We start from the raw sequence: 21,214 nt of genomic DNA, 5'->3' as shown, positions 1-21,214 counted from the left end.
ATATACAATCCCACTCCATGACATTGACACGATCCTGTTGGGTACAGTCTTTATCAAATTTCCTATTTGTGTGTATTGTGGTATTGCTGCACAGCAGGACTGCATCAGTATCAGTAGCACTGAGACCGAAGCAGACATTGAAGGAAACGTCGTCGTGATGACGAACCCTCACTTTAGCGCTGGCCACCGACACAAAATATGCAGTACGAGTCCATGTGTGACAAAATTTATGTTAAGCACCAGACGTCATGTTGGTACTGCCTCTTGCATGGAGTGACCCAGTCATCATCTGTGCCTCGTGGTCCTGAAACATAGATCTAACAAGCGCTGCCTCGGGTTTAAATAGCCTGGGGCAAACTGCACAGTATTGATACTCTTTGACTCAACATCTGCCAGCAAAGTTTCTATCTGATACTGGCTGTGTATCAGGAAACGCAAGGCAACTTGGCGCTTGGAGGATGGAAAAGTTAATATTACTCAGTCTCTAGTATCTTTTGGCCTCTGCATATAGCGTAAAGGGGCTTGAATTTTTATTTCATTATATTACCCTTATTGATATTTACTTCACCGTATCTTCACACCTTTTTTGTTCAAAGCCTGGGGCGAAGTGGACTCAGCCTTAGTGCATAAATGAGCCGAGAACGCCCCGCATGGCATTGACGTCATCCGCGGGGCTCCCTCAAAGAAAATAAAGACTAGGGCGCTTTATATCCTACGCCTCTTATTGCCCCGGATGTGATACAACAATATCCGCAGGGGTAGTCTTTTTATGATGTCAACTCCTGGGCGCCTAGTGGAACACAGCTTCTACGCTAAGATACCAATAATTTTAAAACGGCAACCTAAAATACTAGAGATCAACATTACAAAGTATTCTATAATAGAATGTGTGGATTATAGCTAAACTATTCGTGCCCTATCAGCTGAAACTGCAGGAAACTGCAGGAAAATGTTCTCATGACTATTTTCATATAGCGCCGATCCATTCTTCCAGACCTGTTAGATACACCTGTCAAAGCGGCAGATGACATTTGAAATGCAGCCCTAGAGGCGAGGCTGCATCTACCGTACATGCTTTTAGATAGTAGGTACTATGTTGTACAGTATGTGTACAGTATGTGTACCGTATCCAGGTATCCATATAAAAGCTAGGAACCATGGAATCCACCCGAACCAGTCGATAGAACCCATGGATTGATAACGGGAAGAACCAAAGAGCGGAGAGTAAACAAAATACTGTAATTCTACAAACGTTCTAAGCCACGACAGTGTTTCGAGGGTTTCGAGGGTTTCGAGGGTTTCGAGTGTTTCGCCACAGCCCCCGGGCAAAGAGTGCCATGAGTTTAAGAGCCTCACGTGGATCTCTTTTATCTTTCTCTCTTTGTCTTTTTCTTTTTCCTTTTCCATCCTTCTTTCACATCATCTTTCATCTTTGCTTCTACTAATCTACCATCTGCCTTTCAACTCTCTCATCTCTCCACTCCGAGTCTTTCGAGTCCGATACGGTGCTGCCTGTCGATCATCTAGTCTGAGGCTGAGCCGGTTGGGTGTGTGCCGATACTCCGCTCTCTGCCCTACAGAACGCCTGTGGACGGCTTTCATCATCCTGAATCATTATTCAAACCCCACTGGGCTTTCGGCTTTTCTTGGCTTTGATTTGTTTGGCCGACATAATCGTTACCAATCAAAATCTGCCCGGGGGGCTTCTACTGGAATAATCTTCGACCATTAGTTGATCGCGCCCTCTCTGCACACCCCCACTTCCCTGCCGCCCCCCTCAGTTTCTTGCATTGTGCATCTTACTTTTTTTTTTGCCCTTCTACTTATTACTTCTCGACTCATTCCTCAATCATTTCTCATTTCTCACAACCCCTATTACATCCTATGTCGTACACTTACAGAGATCGCGAACGAGACTGGGATGAGACCCGTCCCGTGTCAATCAAGCGTTACGTCATTTCTCCTGAAGACGATCGTCGAGAAGACCGTCGAGACTTCATGTCGAGACATGATGACTCTTTCGGCGGCGAGCGCGAGCTGGTGATCCGGCGCAAAACGGACCGCGAAGAGCCGGTGACCGTCTCGCGCTACGAGCGAGAGGTTGAGTATGAGCCACCTACACGTTACGAGAGAGACTATTACGATCGTGAGTACCTACATCCCTACACCAATTATCCACACTCCCGGTCCATGGATTCCCTGGAGCAAATAAAGCAGTCCCATACTGCTACTACCATTGCCACCCAAAAAGAACCCGTACTTATTCGTGAAGCCCGCACTTCGTATACTAGTCCCCGTGAATCTGAGTACGATGTCGTGCGCCGCTCCGAGGCCGACGAGGACCCCTATTACTATCACCGCCACCGTCGAGTCCGCGAGTACGACGAACATCGCTCCCGGCGTGAGCTGAGCCCTGATGATTCCGTTTCCCAGACTAGTCGCCGCCGCCGCGGTGATCGTGATCAGGACTACAGCAGCGATGACAGCATGGTGTACATCCGAAAGGAAACTCGAGACTATGACGACCACTCTCACCACCGTCGTCATATGGCAGAGGGTGCATTGGTAGGTGCTGGTGCAGCTGAATTGTTCCGCAGCCACAGCAAGAAAGATGGTGAAGTCAGCCATGGTGTCAGCCGTATTGGTAAGACCGTCGGTGCCGGTGCTCTTGGTGCGGTCGCTGTAAACGCTGCATCGCATGCTCGGGACTACTACCGTCGTAGTAAGAGCCGCCACCGTTCTCATTCCTTTGAAGATGACCGTTCTTCTCATCGCCACAGCAGACATGGCCGGAGTCGTTACAGTCGCAGCCGCAGTCGCTCGCACTCACACTCTCGTGCAAAGACTCTGCTCGAGCTAGGAGTTGGTGCTGCCGCTGTAGCTGCCGGTGTGGCTGCATTGCGTAGCAAGTCGAAGGCCGGAGAGCGCAAAGGCCGGTCTCGCACTCGCTCCCGTTCTCGTGCCGCTAGCCGGGGTCGTTCGGAGAAGGATGGAGAACATGGTGAACGCAGCATGTCTGAGCGCCGCAAGCACATGGCTGGCGCTGGACTGGCCGGTGCGGCCGTGGCTGGCCTGGTTGAAAAGGTCCGCAGCCACTCGCGCTCTCGAAAGGGTGAGCGCTCCCGCTCCCACAGTCGTCTGAGACAAGCTCTTCCCATTGTGGGTGCCGGTCTTGCCACTGCTGCTGCCACTGGTCTCTACGAGAAGAAGAAGAGTGACAAAGAGGAAAAGGGGGGCTCGAGCCGGGGCCGTCATCGCTCAAGGTCTCGCAGCCGCGCCCCATCACAGTCCTATCCCGATCCAAATCGCGACTCGGCCGGCTTGATCGAGTACGGCAACGACCCAGTCGCAGGTAGCATCCCATCTGAGCACTACTACGGTCAGCCCGGCGCGCCCTACTATGATGCACAGGAAGCCTACGCTCCCCGACGTCATACCCGCAGCCGCAGTCGCAGCCGCGCCCGCTATAGCAGTTCATCCGGTTCTGACCGCGAAGGTCGTCGACGAGGCAAGAAGCACCACAGCCGCTCACGAGACCTCGCGGGTGCCGCCCTGGGCGCAACAGGGCTCGGCTACGCTGCACACAAGTACAACGAGCGTCGCAAGTCCAAAGAGCGCGAACGCGAGCACTCCAGTAAGTCCCCACTTCACCTAAATTTTATCGAGAAATATTCACCCTGACTAGTGGTCTAATTAGAGCATGACGACAACGTCCACCGTGATCCTTATGAAGAATCTTATGACCCAGAACCATACCCGCTTTCCCCGCAGACAGCCCCGGGAGCTCCACCCATGGCTGACCCCCACTACTACCCAAACAACAACTATTTCCCCCCGCCCCCAGGCGACTCAACCTACAACCTGAACGGCGGTACCCCTGCTCCCTACAATCCAGCGGACTACCCACCTCCACCAGGCGCTGCCCCTCCCCAGCCTTACGCCTATGGCGCTGCGCAACCAGGACCAGGACCAGGACCAGGACCCGAGCAGTACGCACCTCGGCCGCGTAGGGCTGATGAAAATGTGAGCAGCTCCATCCTACCTCCTGATGCAAACCACGCACACAAGGGTGGGTTCAATGAACCACAACTGTGACTCTATAGAATGCAATAAAAGCTAATCTCCAATCGACAGGTCTAAACATCCACCCATTTCCACCATCTCCACCCCGGTCAACTAGCCAACCGCCACAAGTGTCGAAATCCGTCGCTTTCGACTTGACGGATTCCCCGCGGGATCCTGGCTACGAGACCGATGATAGTGATTCTACCGTTGAAACATATTCATCTTCACATCACGGAGGTAGAGACCAGCGTCACGATCGAGATCGTGATACCTATCCTCATCATCGCCGCCGCTCCTCATCCGTCCCCTATCCACCTATGCCCTATCCTAGTCCTGCTTCCTCAGATCACTACGATTCCTACCATGCTTCTAGTCAACATCGAAATCACCCGCCAGCCCCGAGACACCATGAGGGAAGAGACCACAACAAAGTCTCTGAGCCAGAGTCCGACTCAACCATCGACCTACCCAACCGCTTTGACGGGAAAGGCCATTTTCTTCCCGAGAGGGACCCTGCTGTGGAGAAAATTGAGGATCTGGTGAATAAGTTTACCAAGGTTCTGTTCTAGCGGGTTGCTGTGTGATGTTTCATTCTATCCCACTTATCCCCACCCATCCCCTTGACATTATGCCTATTTTTTCTGCTTAAGGTGGTTTTTCTGGTTTGATCAACTTTATTTCTTACATCTAACCTGTTTCTTTGGCTCTTTATCTTTTTTTTTCCTTGGTATTTTATCCTTGACGTTTTATGCTGGTCAATATTGGTTACATGGTTATGAATGATGCCTGCTGCCGATGATAATGATTTTATGACGTGTATGTGTTTAGATAATGCAATGCTTGCTCTTTCTTTATAGGATGGTATAGGTTATGTTTTAAATCTCCTTTTTGGTAACTCATCATGGATGCTTTAGTAAAATTAAAGGGAAGTTTCGTAGAGTAAAGAGCGGATCTCATTTGCGAAATCTGACGACCAGGTTGATCATATAAAAGGAAGACATCTATTCTATAACTAACACTAGTATATCTAAAACCCCGAAAGAACATCTATATCCATGTTTACAAGGGACCCAAATGAAAAGAAATATAGACACAAACCCATCTAATAGTAGACGAAACATTTTGAGAAGCCCAACCCGTCTCGTATTCAAAGACTGAGCTAATAACGAAAAAATATTGAAACAAATATCTTTCCCAAAAGTCCTGCCGTGAAAAGAGATAAAACACAAGGGCGATTCCGAGATCAGCCAGAAATCAGACAAATAGTACAGATACAGCGTGCTTCGCACCAAGGATAGACACGGAAAAAAAACGGAATCAAACCCAGTAAAAGGGTGTGGCTGGCTGCCGTGTAAGGAATGAATGGAGGGAGCGTATGTAGCTATCGCATCCATTCCAAGGAAGGAAATGGCCAGCAGAAGAAAAAGCCATATCCGGGAGCGCTTTTTTAGAAAGACAAGAGAGAAGGCGAAAATGGGCGACAAAAACTATACGGAGTTGATCCGTGATAGAACTTGTTTGTCCAAGGCTTGCGAGCACAAAAAGACGAAAATTGCAAATGGGGTATACTGCGTAAAGAAGTCTCAAGGGAAGGTAGGGGCCATACTGCGTATTTGTATGATGTATGCAGAGTGGGCCACCAAAGGCAATAGGCTCTTTGCTTTTCGTCGCGTTACATGAAAAAGTAAGAAAGTAAAAAGTAATTAAGAGAAAATAGGGCTGTCGTAAGTCAATGATATCGATCTATCGCTAAATTTGTTATGCCGTAAAAGGTCGTCTCGTATTCTCCGATCCGGGGGAACGAGTATCGAGTGAAAGGCGAATGGATGGTGCGCTTTTTTGTGGTACAGAAATGCGCACTGTGCCATTGATCGGAGGTATTTGTTCTGGATCGTTGTCATCGGAATTGGGCACCACCTTGATGCTGGAGCTCACAGATGCCGAGAGGTAGCGGGAGCTGAGTGGGAGCTGGTATTTGATGATGCCGCGGACAGTCAACTCAAAGGGGTGTTGGAGGACTCGCTCCCAGCGCTCTGTGCCTCCTGTCTCAGTTTTGTTTCCTGGTCGGGCTAGACGGATTTGTCCCTTGGAGCTGGAAGTCAAATGATTCCAAGGAGATGATTCGAAAGACAGTGGGGAATCGAAGTGGAACACGCGGCCAAGCAACATAGATCGCGAATCGCCTTCTGGGTCAGTTGGAGGATCGGTACCCTTGTCAACCCCATCGGTGGTGTGGGGGTCAGAGTGGCTAGGCATGGCTTCCTTGATACAGTCCACATTGCCCAGGCACCTCACGGCCTGTGACAACTGCCAGCGACGTCGGCTTTGCTCCACGCGTGGGAAATTATCCGAACCACCATGCTCACGCCAAAGCTTGTCGGTTCCCACAAAGCGACTCGTCGCGAATATGTTGACATCGGTATCGTCAATGGTTACAGGGAACAAGTTCGGATTGACGGCTTGCACGTTCAAATCCAACATGATTTCCTGTTCCGAAGCCAGTACGTTTTGAATCGCAATAACTTGGACATCTAGGAGGGGTTGAGTTGCCGCAATGATGAATGAGGTAGCACCGCCAGCGACAATCAACAACATAAGGAAGATAATAGCGCATGAACCAAATCGAGCGAAAATTCCGCGTTCCCGCTGCGCCATATACTCCATCTGCCGCAAGCTTGCACTGTTGGGCCGTCGACCATTCCGACTGTGGATTGTACGTGGTGTGCCTACCAATGGTGTGCGTTCATCGTCCGCACCCTCTGCCTCGTAATCATAGGTATGAAAGTCACTACCCTTCTTGGTACCATTAATAGTTCTGTAATTGGGAGACAACCGGGTATTGCTGTGACGCGAATGCCTGTAGGTATTCCCGATGAAATGGCGCGGAGATTTTTGAGATTGACTCTGTGAGGTTGCACTGTCGTTATCAAAAAGATTTGGGTGCACGCCGTTGCGTCCATGAAGGCGGCCCAAATTGTGATGCCGAGGAGTAATGGTTCCACTTCCATCGGTTCTAGAAGAACGCGAAGCCATTTCAGCCTCAACACCATCGCCATCTATACTGCTGTTGTTATAGGGGTTGGCGTTGGTAAACTTCATGCTGCGTTTGCCTGTCACGCCGTGAGAAGCATCCCGCAACCCTCGGGTACGACTAGACATTTGGTCCGCTTGACTCGCCATGGATGTGGCACTAGGAGTCCGAGAATGATACCGGGGTGGGCGGGAAGGGTATGGATCAGGCGGGTTCGAGTCGTAAACGAAGGTCTCGTCGGAGTCCGAAACATCAGCCTCATCTACTGCATTGGCCACTCTAGCCTCAAAGATGTCTGCTTTGCTTGTTACAGGGCCTGTCGTAAGAAGGGCATTGGGCCGACGGGTCTTTTTCTTTTCTTTGCGCGGACGAATTGTCTCATTGGAGGGTTTCATGCGGAGTGTACCCTGGTCTGTACGGGAAGCGCTGCCTCGCTCACCATTTCCCACTCCCATGGAAACTTGCGGTATGGAACTGACAGTCTCTGTTTCTACAATCATGTTGCGAACTGAGCCGTCGGCAGGCTTTCCACGAGCACCAGCACTAAGTGATGTTGTCGACCGCTGTGACATGAGGGTTTTGGGCGGTTTGGCCGCACCAGACGCCTGTGGACGAGGCTCCTCTTTTGGCTCTGAACTTCGATTCTCACCACTGTCACTGCCACTTCCTAAAGTCTGAGGCGAAGCACGTGGAGTCGGGTCTTCATCGATCCGGTGCAATCGTGACTCCTCCGGGATTGCCAGCTTGGTCGGAGTATCACTGGACGGGGTAGAGGGATTGCTTGCCATCTCTTCGACTGTTTCTAGGGAGGAACCGGGCCCACTGACGCCTCTAGCGACAGTCCGGGTTGTGTTTCGGTCCGGTTTGGGTGCGAAATCCTCCAACGGCAATGAAGATCTTTTATGCGATGTATTCGGAAGGGTTGAATCCAGATCCGTGCGACGATTCGCGGCCCATGATGGCATATTGGACTTTTCCGGACCCGGAACATTGGCCAGCTGGTCGACAGGAGCGGAGAGAACAAGGGATCTGACAGGAGAAGACGAGGAACGTTGAATATTCGGTGCTGGTGAGTTTGTGGGTGGGCCAGATGTCAAGCCGTTAGAGTGCCGGGTGGGACTGGATTGGTCTTGACTGGTCTTTCGCGAGTGTGAAGATGCCCGGCTAGGCGAAGAAGGATTGTAGGTACGTGAGGAGTGTCGGACTGGGGAGGGTTCGCGGGAGGAGACAGCGGAGTTCGTAGTAGACGCGGTAGCGGAGGCGGTAGGAAGATTGGGGAAAAGCTTGGGGACCTGAGACATAGGTTGAGTCTGGGACGTAATGCTGGACCGTTCCATCATGCCATTTTCGCTGGCAGATTGATGCACAGGGTCTGACGCCGCCTCTGTATCCTTCGGCTCTCTGGATCGACCAGAGGTGCCGTTAAGATGAGGCGGCCTCTCGGACTCCGCAGCCATGGTCTGTGTCGAGTTAGAATGGACTGACACGACGTAGACAAGTCAGGAGACCCGAGAGGTACCCAGGGAGTTGGGCAGACACAGGGCCCAAAAGGGTAAGCAGAAAAAGCAAGGCACGGCGCCTAGACAGGGAAAGCTTGACGGTGAAGAAGTGAGTTGTTGTTGGTAAGAGCGAATGAGATATCACGAGGATCGAATGGGATGTTGCGCAGAATACGGGTCGTTACACATGTGAGGGTACAGCAGAACGAATAGCCGACGACCACATGCTGTTGCCGGAAATCGGATTCTGTACAGAAACGCACAAGCGAAAAATGGCTGCAGCAGGTGCAGGGGTTGGGGAAACTGGAGAGAGATGGATATTGTTTAGAACACCAAGTGGGCCGGGGTCAGTGTAGCGCAAAGAGCCCACACATCACTTGTGCCGTTGTGCTTTGTTGCCGGGAAGGACAAAAACAAGGCCTAGAACGAAGGAATGAAAGATGACAAGATTTGGTTGGCGGATTTAGAGCAAATGGAGACCCGCCGATCCGGCTCAACGTTTTGGCTTGACTGGTTTTACGTTGTTCTGGAGTGGCGTCTGGGCTGCCAAATGTGCAGGAGAAGTCGGTGACCAAAACCTCGGCGAAAAGTGGCTGACAGAGAGGGTCAGGTTTGTGGCAGAGGCCAATGATCGTGGTCCACGTCAAGAAGGGAGGGGGTCACTGCATGGAAGCACACGGATAGTCTAGAATCGAGTGGAAAATCTCGGGAAAGAAAGTGAATGTGATAAAAAAAAAAGAAGGAGATGGAGAGAGAGAGAGAGATGAGAAATCAAATAGAAAGAGCAGATGAACCGAAGAGAAACAAAAGGATGAAGTCACTTGGGATTTTGTCCGGGGTTGATGACGGACGGGTGACGCTAAAATTGGTAATAAATGGTAATAAATGGTAATAAAACGTGCAGGGTGCAGGAAATAATTAATTACTCATGTAAGGGAAATACAATGACTTCATCTTGCCACGGCCTCATCCTTTTTGTATACATTCAACTCTAACTACAACTACTACTTCGTATTGTAGTGAAGATAGACCGTTTTTTCTTTCTTTAACCTCGAACAGTCAATTGTCTTTCAGATTGTCTATATTTAGGCTCACTTTTTCGAGGGTTTCAACATCCTTGCTGTCTTTGTTCCTGTCAAAAGGACAATGAATCCTAAACGCCACTAAAACAGTACCAAAGTAAACAAGGACAAAATCAAGGATGAGTAGAGCGGAAGACTACTAGTAGTTCAATAACCTAGGGAAAACAGGTTTTAATTAATATACAGTTCTATCCAACCTGTAGCCGTTATGTAAACCTAGATAACCTCCCAAATGAAGCAGAGAGTAACGCATGCTTCGTATATCGTCAAACCCAAGGACCAACGCGCCAAATATTCAAAGCCAGAGCCAGAGACCAAAAAGAAAAACCCCAGGTTCCTAAAATGAACGAAAATAACCAAACCAAAATCCAGGGTATCGATCCAATCGACTAAAAGTAGAAAGCAATATGGGGACACATCATACTGCTATACAATTTTGTAGACTCTTTTAGCAGTCCAAACAGATACAAATGCAAACACGCATAGTCCGGCAGTAACTATAATACATTAGCAAAAGATATGGGAAGGAAAATGGGAAGACATACTGCACCAGAACCATGTCAGGCTATCGATTTCCTGACCCGGTACCTTGACGTTCATCCCCCACATGCCGCAGATGATGTTCATCGGTAGGACAATGGTACCAAGAACAGTCAGCTTACCCAGGACATCAGCAGTATGTTCCTGGCGCTCGTTCATGAGGATATTGATCTGTGCGAGATAGTTGGAGTGTGCGCGGGAAAGGATTCTGGAAGATACAGTCAGCGATTTCTGCGACATTTTGCAAGAGCAACCTTGAACATAGGTAATAATCTTACGTTTCGTAGTGCGTTAGGTTACCCGTCATCGTCATAATGTGATCCTGAATGTCACCTAGGTACAGACCAATCTCTGACTTGGGTGCGACCTCCCACTGCTCATTGCAACGCTTGGCAAAGCCCTTGACTACATCGGCCTTGTTGCTCAGAAGTCGATACAGTCCCATGACCTTCTTGCGGCATTCTCCCACTCGCCGGAGCATCTCTCCTGGTGCGAATGAAGGAAGCACGCTGTCATTGGACGACACCTCCTTGCTGGAAGAGTGCATCTGCATGATCATCTCGTCGATCTCATCGACCTCATCTTCAATTGCTTGGATCAGCGGGCCGAAGACGTCGGTAATATCATCAATTAGTGCGTATGAAATCCAGTCTGAGCTGAGGATCAGGTAATCCATCAGTTGACGGATACGCCGCCGCACATTGGCTGGGTGAGGTGTTTGCGAGAAATGGAAAGATATCACGCCTTCGCGGAAAACTACCACATACATGTTCACCGGCTCAAGATAGTCCTCGCTGTTGGTATCCTGCTCAAAAGTGCGGTAGTTGACGAAATAGTAGCTGCGGAACAACTCGACTTTCTCTCGAGCTTCTTGCATCATTATGTCCTCTGCCGTCAGCGCGTGAATCCCGAACGCTTTGGCAATCGTACGCATCTCTGCATCTGTTGGAGACAGGACATCTAGCCAGAAAGTCGGCCGTGGACCGTACCGTTTAGGCTTTGGGTTGGGGATATTGTTAAACGGGGTGTTTGAGGGTGCGGGCGAGGGCTCTCGGTGGGAGTCTGGGCGTCCTTCGCTAATGGCAGATAAACGTGAGGGCCCTCTGACAGGAGGAGCATTGCCAGTGATAAGGTCACTTGTAGATCTTCCATTGGGAACAACGGTCTGGGGTATCATGTAAGGATTGACGTTCGTTTGATGGGCTTGCCCTTGACTTTGGTTGTCCGTCTGATATGTTGGCTTGCTAGCGTGATGGGTTGAGTTATTGAAAGCTGGATTTTCAACGAAAGATTCTTCTTCCTCGTCGTCGTCTTCTGAGGAATCCTCCAATTCGGGGGGATCTGGAATAAACAAATCGCGGAAGCTACCACCTGGTTGTACCAGCTCGGAGATAGTTTGAGCATGAATGGTGCTCGGGAATTCCTCGTTGAAGTATGTGAACCGATAAGGCGCCTCATCCTCTTCGCGTCGCCAACCTGTATACTGAGGACGCAATCGGCCTTCGATGAGCATAGGCTCACTGATCCTTTTAACTCGAATGTCTCCATTGCGATCCTCTTTCTCCTCGCGGCTCCATTCTTCCAGCGCAGAGAGATCGGGCCATCGCCGATGTCTACGCCGTCGACGCTCACCGGGTTCATCTCGCATTTGCCTTGGTCCCTCGTCTCCCAATTCAGATATCGTTTCAGTAGGGAAGCATACGTCTTCCTGTGCTGGTACTGCCACGGTCCGGCGTCGCCGCAATTCTTGGTGTGGAGAGAGCAGCGGCGATCCAGGTGAAGAAGATGGCGCAGAATGCGGGTGCAGTCCATTTCCATCTATGTCGATGAGCGTGTCGTTGAGAGCATTCAAAGAGTCCTTGTGATTCTCCATTGACCGGGCCATTGAGAAGTCCCAATCAGCTCCTGTCACCACCGCATCGTCGTAATTCATTTCCGGGCCCAGCTTCGGAGACCCGGGAATCGATGGCGGGTTGTTGACATCGTAGTCTCGCTCTACAGTGGGAGAATAGAGTGGACTGCGATCATCCTTTGGCGAACATCCCGAGGACATAGTTTGCGTAGAGGACTGTCGAGCACGCGATGAGAAGTAACCCCCACGATTGTCTGTTCCATACCGATTGTGGCCTGGCGTGTGGCTTGAAATTGGCCGCATCAATGGTGTCCGATCATTGGCATCCTCCTCGTCACTATCACCATTGTGGTATTGTTGGCTCCGTCCTCCCCTCGGGGTGCTGCGAGGTTGCCCGTCGTTCGACCGGAAGACATTGGATGTTAGGGAACTCGGGCGAAATGACGATGCAAGGCGACTGTCACGACGAGGTCGCATCAAAGGTTGGTCCCTGCTCGGCAAGAAAAATCAGTATCCATCTCAAGCTCCGAGATGGCTCAATATCACGAAATCACGAGATCTTACCGATGGTCCAATAGCGCATCGCTCTCCAAGCTTGTATTACTCAGATTGCGCCCCAATTTGAAGAACGATTTGTCCTTCGAGGTTGGCCGATCGGCCTCCATTGAATCTCTGACACCTCCAGCATCCGAAATCTCCCCAGGGCTATCATGAGATTCCTCCTGACCAGGTGGAATAAAAGACTGGTGTCGATTGCGACGCTTGCGATTGCGGTTCTTCTTGCGTTTGGAGGACTTGGAGGGTTTGCCAGCAGCATTATCAGCGGGGGTTTCTAAGCGGGTCTTGTTGGCTGTAGCCTCGGCGACGGGTACCGCACCAGTCCCTGGGGCCCGACCGCCGCTCATTGGGCCATAGCTCGCGTTGTTATCAGCGGAGGGTGGGTAATCGGTGCGCTGTGGACGTTTTCTTGGGCTGGACGAATGCGAGGAACGAGGCGGTCGGGAGGCCGCTGTGCCAGGTGTCGGGATCATGGGCGGATCCATTGTGACAGCCTCAATAATTGGGTCGCGATAGAGGTTGGGGGTCTCTAGTACAGCACAACTGTACTGTAGTGGAGGAGAACTTTTCAGCAGTTCATCAACCAATGGAGCCAGGCCAACGCAAACCGGGTTCTGGATCACAGGCTAAAGACTCGCATACAGGCTACCAGCTTTGCATACGATCTTATTGGTGCTGATGATCACGGGGGAACCGACATCGGCATGGTCGACAGCACTGAAGGGAGCTGCAGCTTAGGTTGGGAGGATGACGCGGGTGGCAAAACCAAAGTGGAACATTCCCGGGATAAAACAAGGCAAGTAAAATCTTAAATTCAGATATAAAACAGAAGGAACAAGTTGACACTTTACTTGTATAATGGTGCAACAGGAGAAGAAAGGAGAGGTCCATACAAAGAGAAATCCCGAGGTTCCTCTCGAGGCAGATGAGATTCTGGGATTCCATGGGATAGCCCTGCAGACTTTACCCAAAACGGGATGGATGAGGTCAGCACAACTATAAAATTCAACTGTACAACCTATTGGGTATCACCTATAGTAAAGCAAAAGAAGAGCAAAATAAAAGCAAAATAAACTTGAGCTCCTTGATATTGCCCGTAACCTTGGACCCTGGCATAAGCTGAACAACACGTCCTATACAGACCTTGACAGCACTAACTGTTCAGGCTTTCGCGGGTAAAGGGTCCAGCTAGCAAATGATAGGGGATCATGAGATATCGAAATTTCCTAGCTACTAGATACACTTTGTCTGATAATCAACAGCAGACCTACCTAGCTTACTATGGCAGGAATTCTGTGCCACAAGAGCCATAAGCCGATCCGCAATGTCAAGTGCAAATCCATCATCATTTATATCTCGCTCATCTGATACCACTCTTATCATGCTGCCCTTTAACCCGGAGCGTAGGGTATCAGCAAGGGCAGCATCGGCATCTGCATCTGCAAAGGCTGACCCTGCTGTCCCAATGCTACTCACTCCTCCCCTAGGCAGCCACACCTCAACCATCTCTTGGTCCTGGGTAAACCGGTCTAGTTTATCGAGAATGAAAGCCCCGACTTTCCGACATTCAGCTGCAGAGGTACGCATCAGAGTCACAGTCGGATTATGGACTAGTAGTTCGCGGTCACGGTACTGGTGTGGCACCGTGTCGACCGGACCAAAGTTGACCATGTCCGTAGCTCCAACGGAAATGATATTAGGTATTCCGCGCTTGAGCGTCCTCTCCAATCGGCTATTTTCGCAACTCATAGTCCCTCCAGCAATGATATCGCAGATCTCGGTCGTGGTGATGTCCAAGATGGCGTCTAGACGGCGCTCCTCCACCAATCGTTCCATAGCCTTTCCCCCATGACCAGTCGCATGAAAAACGTAAACCTCTACAGAATAGTTGTCTTCCAAGTGACGTCTCACGCGATCCACACATGGGGTAGTTACACCGAACATGGTAATACCCACTCTAGTCTTCTTGTCTTCTCGCTGATTGTCTTGCGCACTCTGGGTCTGACGTTCACCCAGCCTATGTTGATATGTCGATGCCATGCCGAACATGGCGCCAGCTGCATTCCCCAGCACTTCGCGGAGGAGCCGATTGGTGCCTGCGATGTCCACGACCGAGTACATCAAGGTGATATCGCATTCGCCTATCATCGGCCCTGTGTTCCCGGACGCGACTGTGCTGACGACTAGTTTGGGCAGGCCAAGAGGTGCAGCTGTCCTCATTACAGCGGTGATCAGACTGGTTCCTCCACTACCGCCCGCACCGATAATTCCGTGGATCTCCGTCGTTCGCACTAAGTCTGTGACACACTTAATGGCACAGCTGATGAGAAGTTCAATCACTTCTCCCCGGGATTGATTCAATATCCCGGTGCTGTCGCCAGATGCATACTTGGACAGAAGGTCAGTATGACCTATGGTGATGGCATCGTCCGTAATGACTTGACGGCCGCAGTCAATCAAGGTGATCTCTAGAGGGGTCGAGAAGCGGGTGGCATTCTGCTTCAGCTGGTTGTAGAGATATAGGGTTTCTGCAAGCTTGGTATCGAGGGTCCCCAGAAGGATGATATGTGGCATCGTGAGGCTCAGGGTGAACTTTTGGAAGACTGTGAAATACCTACGGAATTATCTGACTATGAATAGGTATTTTACTGAGCTGTGACATATGCGTGCCCCAAGTGCCTCGCGTTATCATGATTTGATGGTGTCATGGTCGAAAAACAGGATTGAAAATTATCTCCGCCTTCTCCGAATATCTCCGCTTTCAACTACACCCTCGTCCAGCCGAACTCTCAAGCATCATATTGTACATCCTGGCTGTATATTGGAGCGGATATCACTATGTCCGCTCACCGTCCACGTCAGCGTCTTCCGATCTCCTGTGAGCCTTGCCGCGTTCGCAAGATCCGATGTCCTCGGGATGGCCCCGCTTGCGCTACTTGCATACGGCGTCGTGTTCCTCTAGAGCAGTGTGTTTATAGTACCAGGAGACAACCCAATACACCTCCACAGCCACAGCGACAGCCGCAGCAATCCCAGTCACAGGCTCGGCCACTGGAAAATCGCTCGTCGTCCCCTGACACCCCTCTCCAACCACAATATCAAGGTGTCGCTGGAGAACCTAATGCTGATCTGGTAGCTCGGGTAGAAAAGCTGGAGCATTTGTTGCACGCAAAGAACCAGCAGCAAGAAACAGCGCTACATTCACTAAATGTTCCCCAATTGGATTCAGAGATAGAAGGGAGGCGGAGATCAGAGCCAGCGACAGCCTCTGCAACGGGTACACTCATCCCATCCGCTTCAGGACACGTGCGCTTCCTCCCCGTTACCTCCGGCCGGCGTATTTTTCATCGAGTCTCTCAAGAGGGTCCCTTTCCAAGCCAGGAGAGTGCCATGATTGACACGCCCAGCGGACCATATCCTTTCGGCGAACATGATGCTGAAAACAAACATAATCTCTTAGCAAAGCTCCCCCCGACGGAGTACTGTAACCAACTAAAGGATCTTTATTTCCAGTCAATTGCGCCCGTAGGTTTTCTTACTCCCGATATCATCAGGATGACTGAAAAGTAACCCAAATAGCTGTTTCCTATCTTACATAGCCCTACGTTCCACGAACGGTATCGTCGATTTTCCAAGGATCCAGATCAGGCTTCACTAGCATGGCTTGCTCTCCTCTTTACTATCCTGGGTACGGCTGTCCTCGCACTGGAAAACGACAGCCCTCTGCTTAAGACTCTCAGCCGCAAACTTACCCCTTGGGATCGAGTCACAGAGCTCTCGGAGCGGTATTATACCGCAGCGATGAAATGCCTCGAAGCAGATCGCTATCTCTGGCGCCATAACGTTTCTACAGTGCAGGCACTGCTAAACCTTATCTATGGGATTCACCATAGCCATGGCCAAACATGGACTCTTCTGGGGCTGGTTTATCACCTGGCGCTCTCGATCGGTTGTCACGTTGACCCGGCCACGTTTTCCTTGGATATTGTCGAAGCCGAGGAGCGTCGTCGCTGTTGGCTAGGCCTGGTCACGCTGCTCTGTAACCAAAATATGGCCATTACTGGGTTAGACATCTACCAGTCAGTGTTCTCGTCGCGTGTCCTGCCCCCAGCCGAGGTGTGCGATGAGGATGTCGTCCAGGGACAACCAGGGCCGATTGCAACCTCGGTAGGCATCAATCCCATCTCGTATCTGATCCGAAAATCTCGCCTCTTTCAGATATCGTCGGAGATCTGTGATCCTGTTTTGGCTGCACGGGATCCGACAGCCCCCCTCCAACGTCTGGACGCGGCCATCCGAGCAGAGTTAGATCCACTAGAGGAGAGTTACGCCTCAATGCTTAGGAGCAACTCTTCGGTTATTCATACCAATCTGCTGCTCAGTTTTGCCCATCATCTGGTCCTCATCCTCCATAGTAATATACTGAATGAAGGGACCTTTTGTCTACCGCAGCATAGCTGGTCGAAACAGCGCTGTATGAAAAGTGCACAGCGCGTCCTGGAACTACATGCCGACTTCCATCGACTGCCCCAATTCAAGCCCTTCTACTGGTATATCCGTGGCCGGGGTGCTTTTCATGCTTTTCATGCTGCTTTCGTCTTGGTGCTTGCCCTTTCTATAGAGCCCCAAGAGCCTTGTACATCGAATATGGTGCGGCTGCTGCACGAGTGCCATTCTCGGCTCGAGGCGTCAAAGGCGCAAAGTCAGCTGTGCACCCGGACAGCAACGATTCTCGGCCAGATGCTGTAAGTTGAGTACCGTGTGACGTATGATTTAGTTAACACTGACGGACAACTCTCTAGGTCTAGCAAGTGGATGACTGCCTCGGGACTGGTACCGGATGGACTACAAAGTGCAGTATCGCAGGGCTCCAAGTCAAATAGCCAGATGAATTCCATCGGCCAGCCCGCAGATCTTAGTAATGGCCATGCATTCACCTCGGAGGGTGTCGGGTTCCCCAGTCTAGTTCGGCAGATTGAGCCGCAGCAATGGATCAACCCAGTGAACATGGATTGGGACCAGTGGGATTTTATTATGAATTCAATGGGAACTACATCTTGATTCGAACAGACTGGTGTCCATTACGTGTTACGAATTAGCAGATTGAGAGCTGCATAGAATCAATATATGACATGATATGATGAGCTTTTTACTTATTGGCAGTTCAATCTAACTTGTCTGGTCCTCATCTGAGCACAGACAGTTTGTAGGACGGCAGATCATAGAATGTTCGAGTATTCAAGCCCCAATATTCATGTTGGCTTAACCCGGAGGCATTTGAGAATGTACATAGGACTATTGAAATGGGCAATTTCTTCTCCAATGATTTCCTATCAGTAAAGATAGACTGATTATGATCCCCCCCTTATGTCCGCGGTTTCCGCGCTTGGATTGTATCTCCGCCGTCCGCATCCGCGCTCCAGAAGTCCGCCCCGCCTTTTGCCATACGCACGATGAATCATATGTTTGGTAGCTTCGAGTGGGATAAGAGAAGAATATCTCTCCCATTTTAATCTACATAAACAATTGATTCAACTACAAATATCCATTTCCTTACTATGGCGCCACCCACCTCCCGCAGCGAGATTCTCGCCAACCTACGCCGTCAGATCGAAGACGGGAAACCCATTGTTGGAGCCGGAGCGGGTACGTATTAGGTTCCACCTATTCCTCTTAGCTCTCTACCGATCAGTTTAAATAATAACGCACCATCAGGTATCGGTCTGTCCGCAAAATCGGTCGAGGCCGGCGGCGCAGACCTAGTCATCATATACAACAGCGGTCGCTTCCGCATGGCGGGGTGCGGAAGTCTTGCGGGACTAATGCCGTACAGCAACGCCAACGAAGTGGTGGTCGAAATGGCCGCGGAAGTCATTCCTATCGTTCAGAATATCCCCGTAATTGCGGGTGTCTGTGGTACGGACCCATTCAAGCACATCCCGCGATTCCTGAAGCAGCTGCGGGAATTGGGCTTTGGTGGCGTGCAGAATTTCCCCACGGTTGGACTGATCGATGGCAACTTCCGTGCTAACTTGGAGGAGACTGGGATGGGGTATGGTAAAGAGGTGGAGATGGTACGGCAGGCGGCTGAGTTGGATTTTTTGACGACGCCTTATGTTTTCAATGTCGAGGAGGCTGAGGCTATGACCAAGGCTGGGGCGGATATCCTCGTGGCTCATATGGGTCTGACTACTTCTGGGCTGATTGGGGCGAAGACCGGAAAAACATTGGAGCAATGTGTTGTCGAGGTCCAGGCAATTCGGGATGCGGCGGTGCATATTAATAAGGATATCATCGTGCTGTGTCACGGTGGGCCTATTGCTGCTCCAGAAGATGCGAAATTCGTCTTGGAAAGGGTGAAGGGCTTACATGGTTTCTATGGGGCTAGTTCAATGGAGCGACTTCCTGTTGAAGTAGCCATCAAGAACACCACTGCCGAGTTCAAAAAGATTGCCTTGAAGAGATAATTTTCTATCGGTCTGATCCACTCACTGAGTTGACGGCAAGGCAAATGAAGATGTCAAGATAGACTAGTCAAGTACGAGCTAGAGAAGCCAAGCCAAGCTGGCTATAAGGCACGATTCAATGACTTTAGGGATTAAAAAGTAAAGAAGACTAGCAACAGGGAACAGACTAGGACTCTAGGAGTGTGTTGTAGTGGCCTCAGGCATCAGCCCCTTAGTAGCTAAATAGGAGATGTGCTCCCTGTAGGAATCAACTCTCTCCTCTCTTCAGTCCCTACATTGCAAAGCTCTTAACTTAGAGAAAGCCAAAGATAGCACTCATACTGTCCGCGCGAAGGATGTCTAAGATTCTGCGATGCCAATGGCCGCTACGCCAATAATGGCAAAAGGCCAAGCAAAAAGCCACAACATAAAATGTTTCTCACCCACTTTCCCCCACTTCTTGTAAGCGAATTCCTCTCCCAAGGTCAGCATGGAATCTAACTCACTGGCCCCAGCCTTGTACATCACGGGATTAGGATCGCAATATCCCCCCTATCTGTTGAGGCCCGAGGACCTTGAGAAACTTACAGCGCGCTTTCACGATGTGAGCCGTCCGGGGTAAGCTGTTCAACTTGGATTACTCTGCAGAGAATGTCTAATTATTTGTTAGAATCAAAAAGCTTCTCCGGCTCAACCGCTCAACGGGTATTGAGACCAGATCTGCAATTCGACCGTACGGGGTAGGATTTGCAACGCAAACGGATGCACCTTCAATCAGTGAAATCGACCAGTTCTTCCGTGAAGCCGGGGTCAATCTCGCCGTTGAAGCATGTAGGAAGGCTCTCGAAGAAGCACATGTGACTCCCGAGCAGATCACTCACACGATCGCGGTTACCTGTACCAACCAAGGTAACCCGGGGTACGACTTTATAGTAGCCCGTAAATTGAACCTCCCATCCAATGTCGATCGCATGCTTCTCCACGGCGTTGGGTGTGCGGGTGGGCTGTCCATATTGCGGGCCGCAGCGCAGATAGCCGGTGGGGCAAGCCTGCGACGGAAACCGGCTCGCATTTTGGCATTCGCTTGTGAGCTGTGTACGCCCAATGTGCGACGATATCTGTCGTTGGCAGAGGTCACTCCCGATTCGGATCCAGCCAACATTGCAGCGGTCTTGTTCTCAGATGCCGCGGCCGCTTTTGTTCTCTGTAATGAGTATGCTATAGCTCAGGACGATCAAGTCACTCCTCAGTACAGGCTTCTGGAATGGGGTCATGATTTGATTCCGGATACCGCTGAGCATATGTCATTTTATGCGGATGTGAATGGTCTGTTGATCGCCATTCGCTATTTTAGAAAGCACTCTAAACTAATCATCTGGACCAACCTTCGGTTGCATACATATATAGGTTATCAAGCTGCCCTCGATCGAGATATTCCTCAATACACCAAACATGCAATCGGGCCAATGTTTGAGAGACTTCTTCCCTCGTATGAGGAACAAATAATGTCTGAACCAAGATCAGGGGGGCAACTACTAAGATCGCTAGGGATCCGCGATTTCGACTGGGCCTTGCATCCCGGGGGAAAGTCAATCATAGATGGCGTAGCTCAAATTTTGCAATTGTCTGAAGATCAACTACAGGTAAGTCGGGAGATATATCGCACACGGGGAAACTCGTCTAGCGCTTCAGTCTTGGTTGTCTTGGATCAACTTCGCTCACAGAGCAACAAAGAGCATGTTGTTGCTACCTCGTTTGGTCCTGGTCTAGCAATTGAAATGGCACTGCTGAGAAGGTGCTCGGATGAGTTATAACTGTTTGACACTAATAGGATCCCTATTAGCGATTGTTCTCTTAGGCGTGGGTAGATGAATAGATAGATATGCTTATTTACTAGATCTAGAGATTAAGCAGCTTTATCTTCCTATTAGGTTATAAGACCTCCTTCTAAGAACACTTGGTGATCAAAGGTTATACATAGAAAATCCTCTTGCACATATGCTAGAAAAGACCTCTAAAAAGACCATCTAAAAAGACACCACATGGGCGCAAATGCGGCCGACTATCCTTGTATGTGTATGAAAAGGATAATTTAGACCGAGAGGTACAAATCCCATGTGTCTGAAGTTGTTGAAGGTACT

At 50.2% G+C, this 21,214-nt stretch overlaps 6 protein-coding genes across 6 annotated transcripts; 4 read left to right on the top strand and 2 right to left on the bottom strand.

Moving 5' to 3' along the window:
- Positions 1-1,884: 1,884 nt before the first annotated feature.
- PEX2_046020 (DUF3824 domain-containing protein) lies at positions 1,885-4,634 on the top strand (the record flags this gene model as incomplete). Its single annotated transcript, XM_016741877.1, has 3 exons — positions 1,885-3,634; positions 3,698-4,069; positions 4,135-4,634. 3 exons carry the CDS (start codon positions 1,885-1,887, stop codon positions 4,632-4,634), a joined length of 2,622 nt encoding a protein of 873 aa, XP_016603107.1.
- A 1,189-nt stretch (positions 4,635-5,823) lies between these two features.
- On the bottom strand, positions 5,824-8,553 carry PEX2_046010 (putative phospholipid metabolism enzyme regulator; the record flags this gene model as incomplete). Its single annotated transcript, XM_016741876.1, has 1 exon — positions 5,824-8,553. One exon carries the CDS (start codon positions 8,551-8,553, stop codon positions 5,824-5,826), a length of 2,730 nt encoding a protein of 909 aa, XP_016603106.1.
- Positions 8,554-10,103: 1,550 nt separating this feature from the next.
- Positions 10,104-15,201, bottom strand: PEX2_046000 (Uncharacterized protein family UPF0261; the record flags this gene model as incomplete). The annotated part of the gene is made up of 6 exons (XM_016741875.1): positions 10,104-10,174; positions 10,223-10,425; positions 10,496-12,559; positions 12,634-13,241; positions 13,290-13,354; positions 13,908-15,201. 6 exons carry the CDS (start codon positions 15,199-15,201, stop codon positions 10,104-10,106), a joined length of 4,305 nt encoding a protein of 1,434 aa, XP_016603105.1.
- An 816-nt stretch (positions 15,202-16,017) lies between these two features.
- On the top strand, positions 16,018-17,688 carry PEX2_045990 (fungal specific transcription factor domain-containing protein; the record flags this gene model as incomplete). The annotated part of the gene is made up of 3 exons (XM_016741874.1): positions 16,018-16,152; positions 16,207-17,372; positions 17,430-17,688. 3 exons carry the CDS (start codon positions 16,018-16,020, stop codon positions 17,686-17,688), a joined length of 1,560 nt encoding a protein of 519 aa, XP_016603104.1.
- Positions 17,689-18,185: 497 nt separating this feature from the next.
- PEX2_045980 (TIM-barrel enzyme family protein) lies at positions 18,186-19,094 on the top strand (the record flags this gene model as incomplete). Its single annotated transcript, XM_016741873.1, has 2 exons — positions 18,186-18,273; positions 18,343-19,094. The coding sequence occupies 2 exons, from the start codon at positions 18,186-18,188 to the stop codon at positions 19,092-19,094; spliced, it is 840 nt and encodes a 279-aa protein (XP_016603103.1).
- Positions 19,095-19,563: 469 nt separating this feature from the next.
- Positions 19,564-20,916, top strand: PEX2_045970 (Chalcone/stilbene synthase, N-terminal; the record flags this gene model as incomplete). The annotated part of the gene is made up of 4 exons (XM_016741872.1): positions 19,564-19,691; positions 19,744-20,399; positions 20,622-20,716; positions 20,905-20,916. The coding sequence occupies 4 exons, from the start codon at positions 19,564-19,566 to the stop codon at positions 20,914-20,916; spliced, it is 891 nt and encodes a 296-aa protein (XP_016603102.1).
- Positions 20,917-21,214: the final 298 nt, after the last annotated feature.

This window comes from Penicillium expansum (assembly GCF_000769745.1).
Source record: "Penicillium expansum strain MD-8 chromosome Unknown contig147, whole genome shotgun sequence".
Taxonomy (NCBI): domain Eukaryota; kingdom Fungi; phylum Ascomycota; class Eurotiomycetes; order Eurotiales; family Aspergillaceae; genus Penicillium; species Penicillium expansum.
Note: the sequence above shows the minus strand (reverse complement) of the source record. Positions and strands in the feature narration are given on the sequence as shown.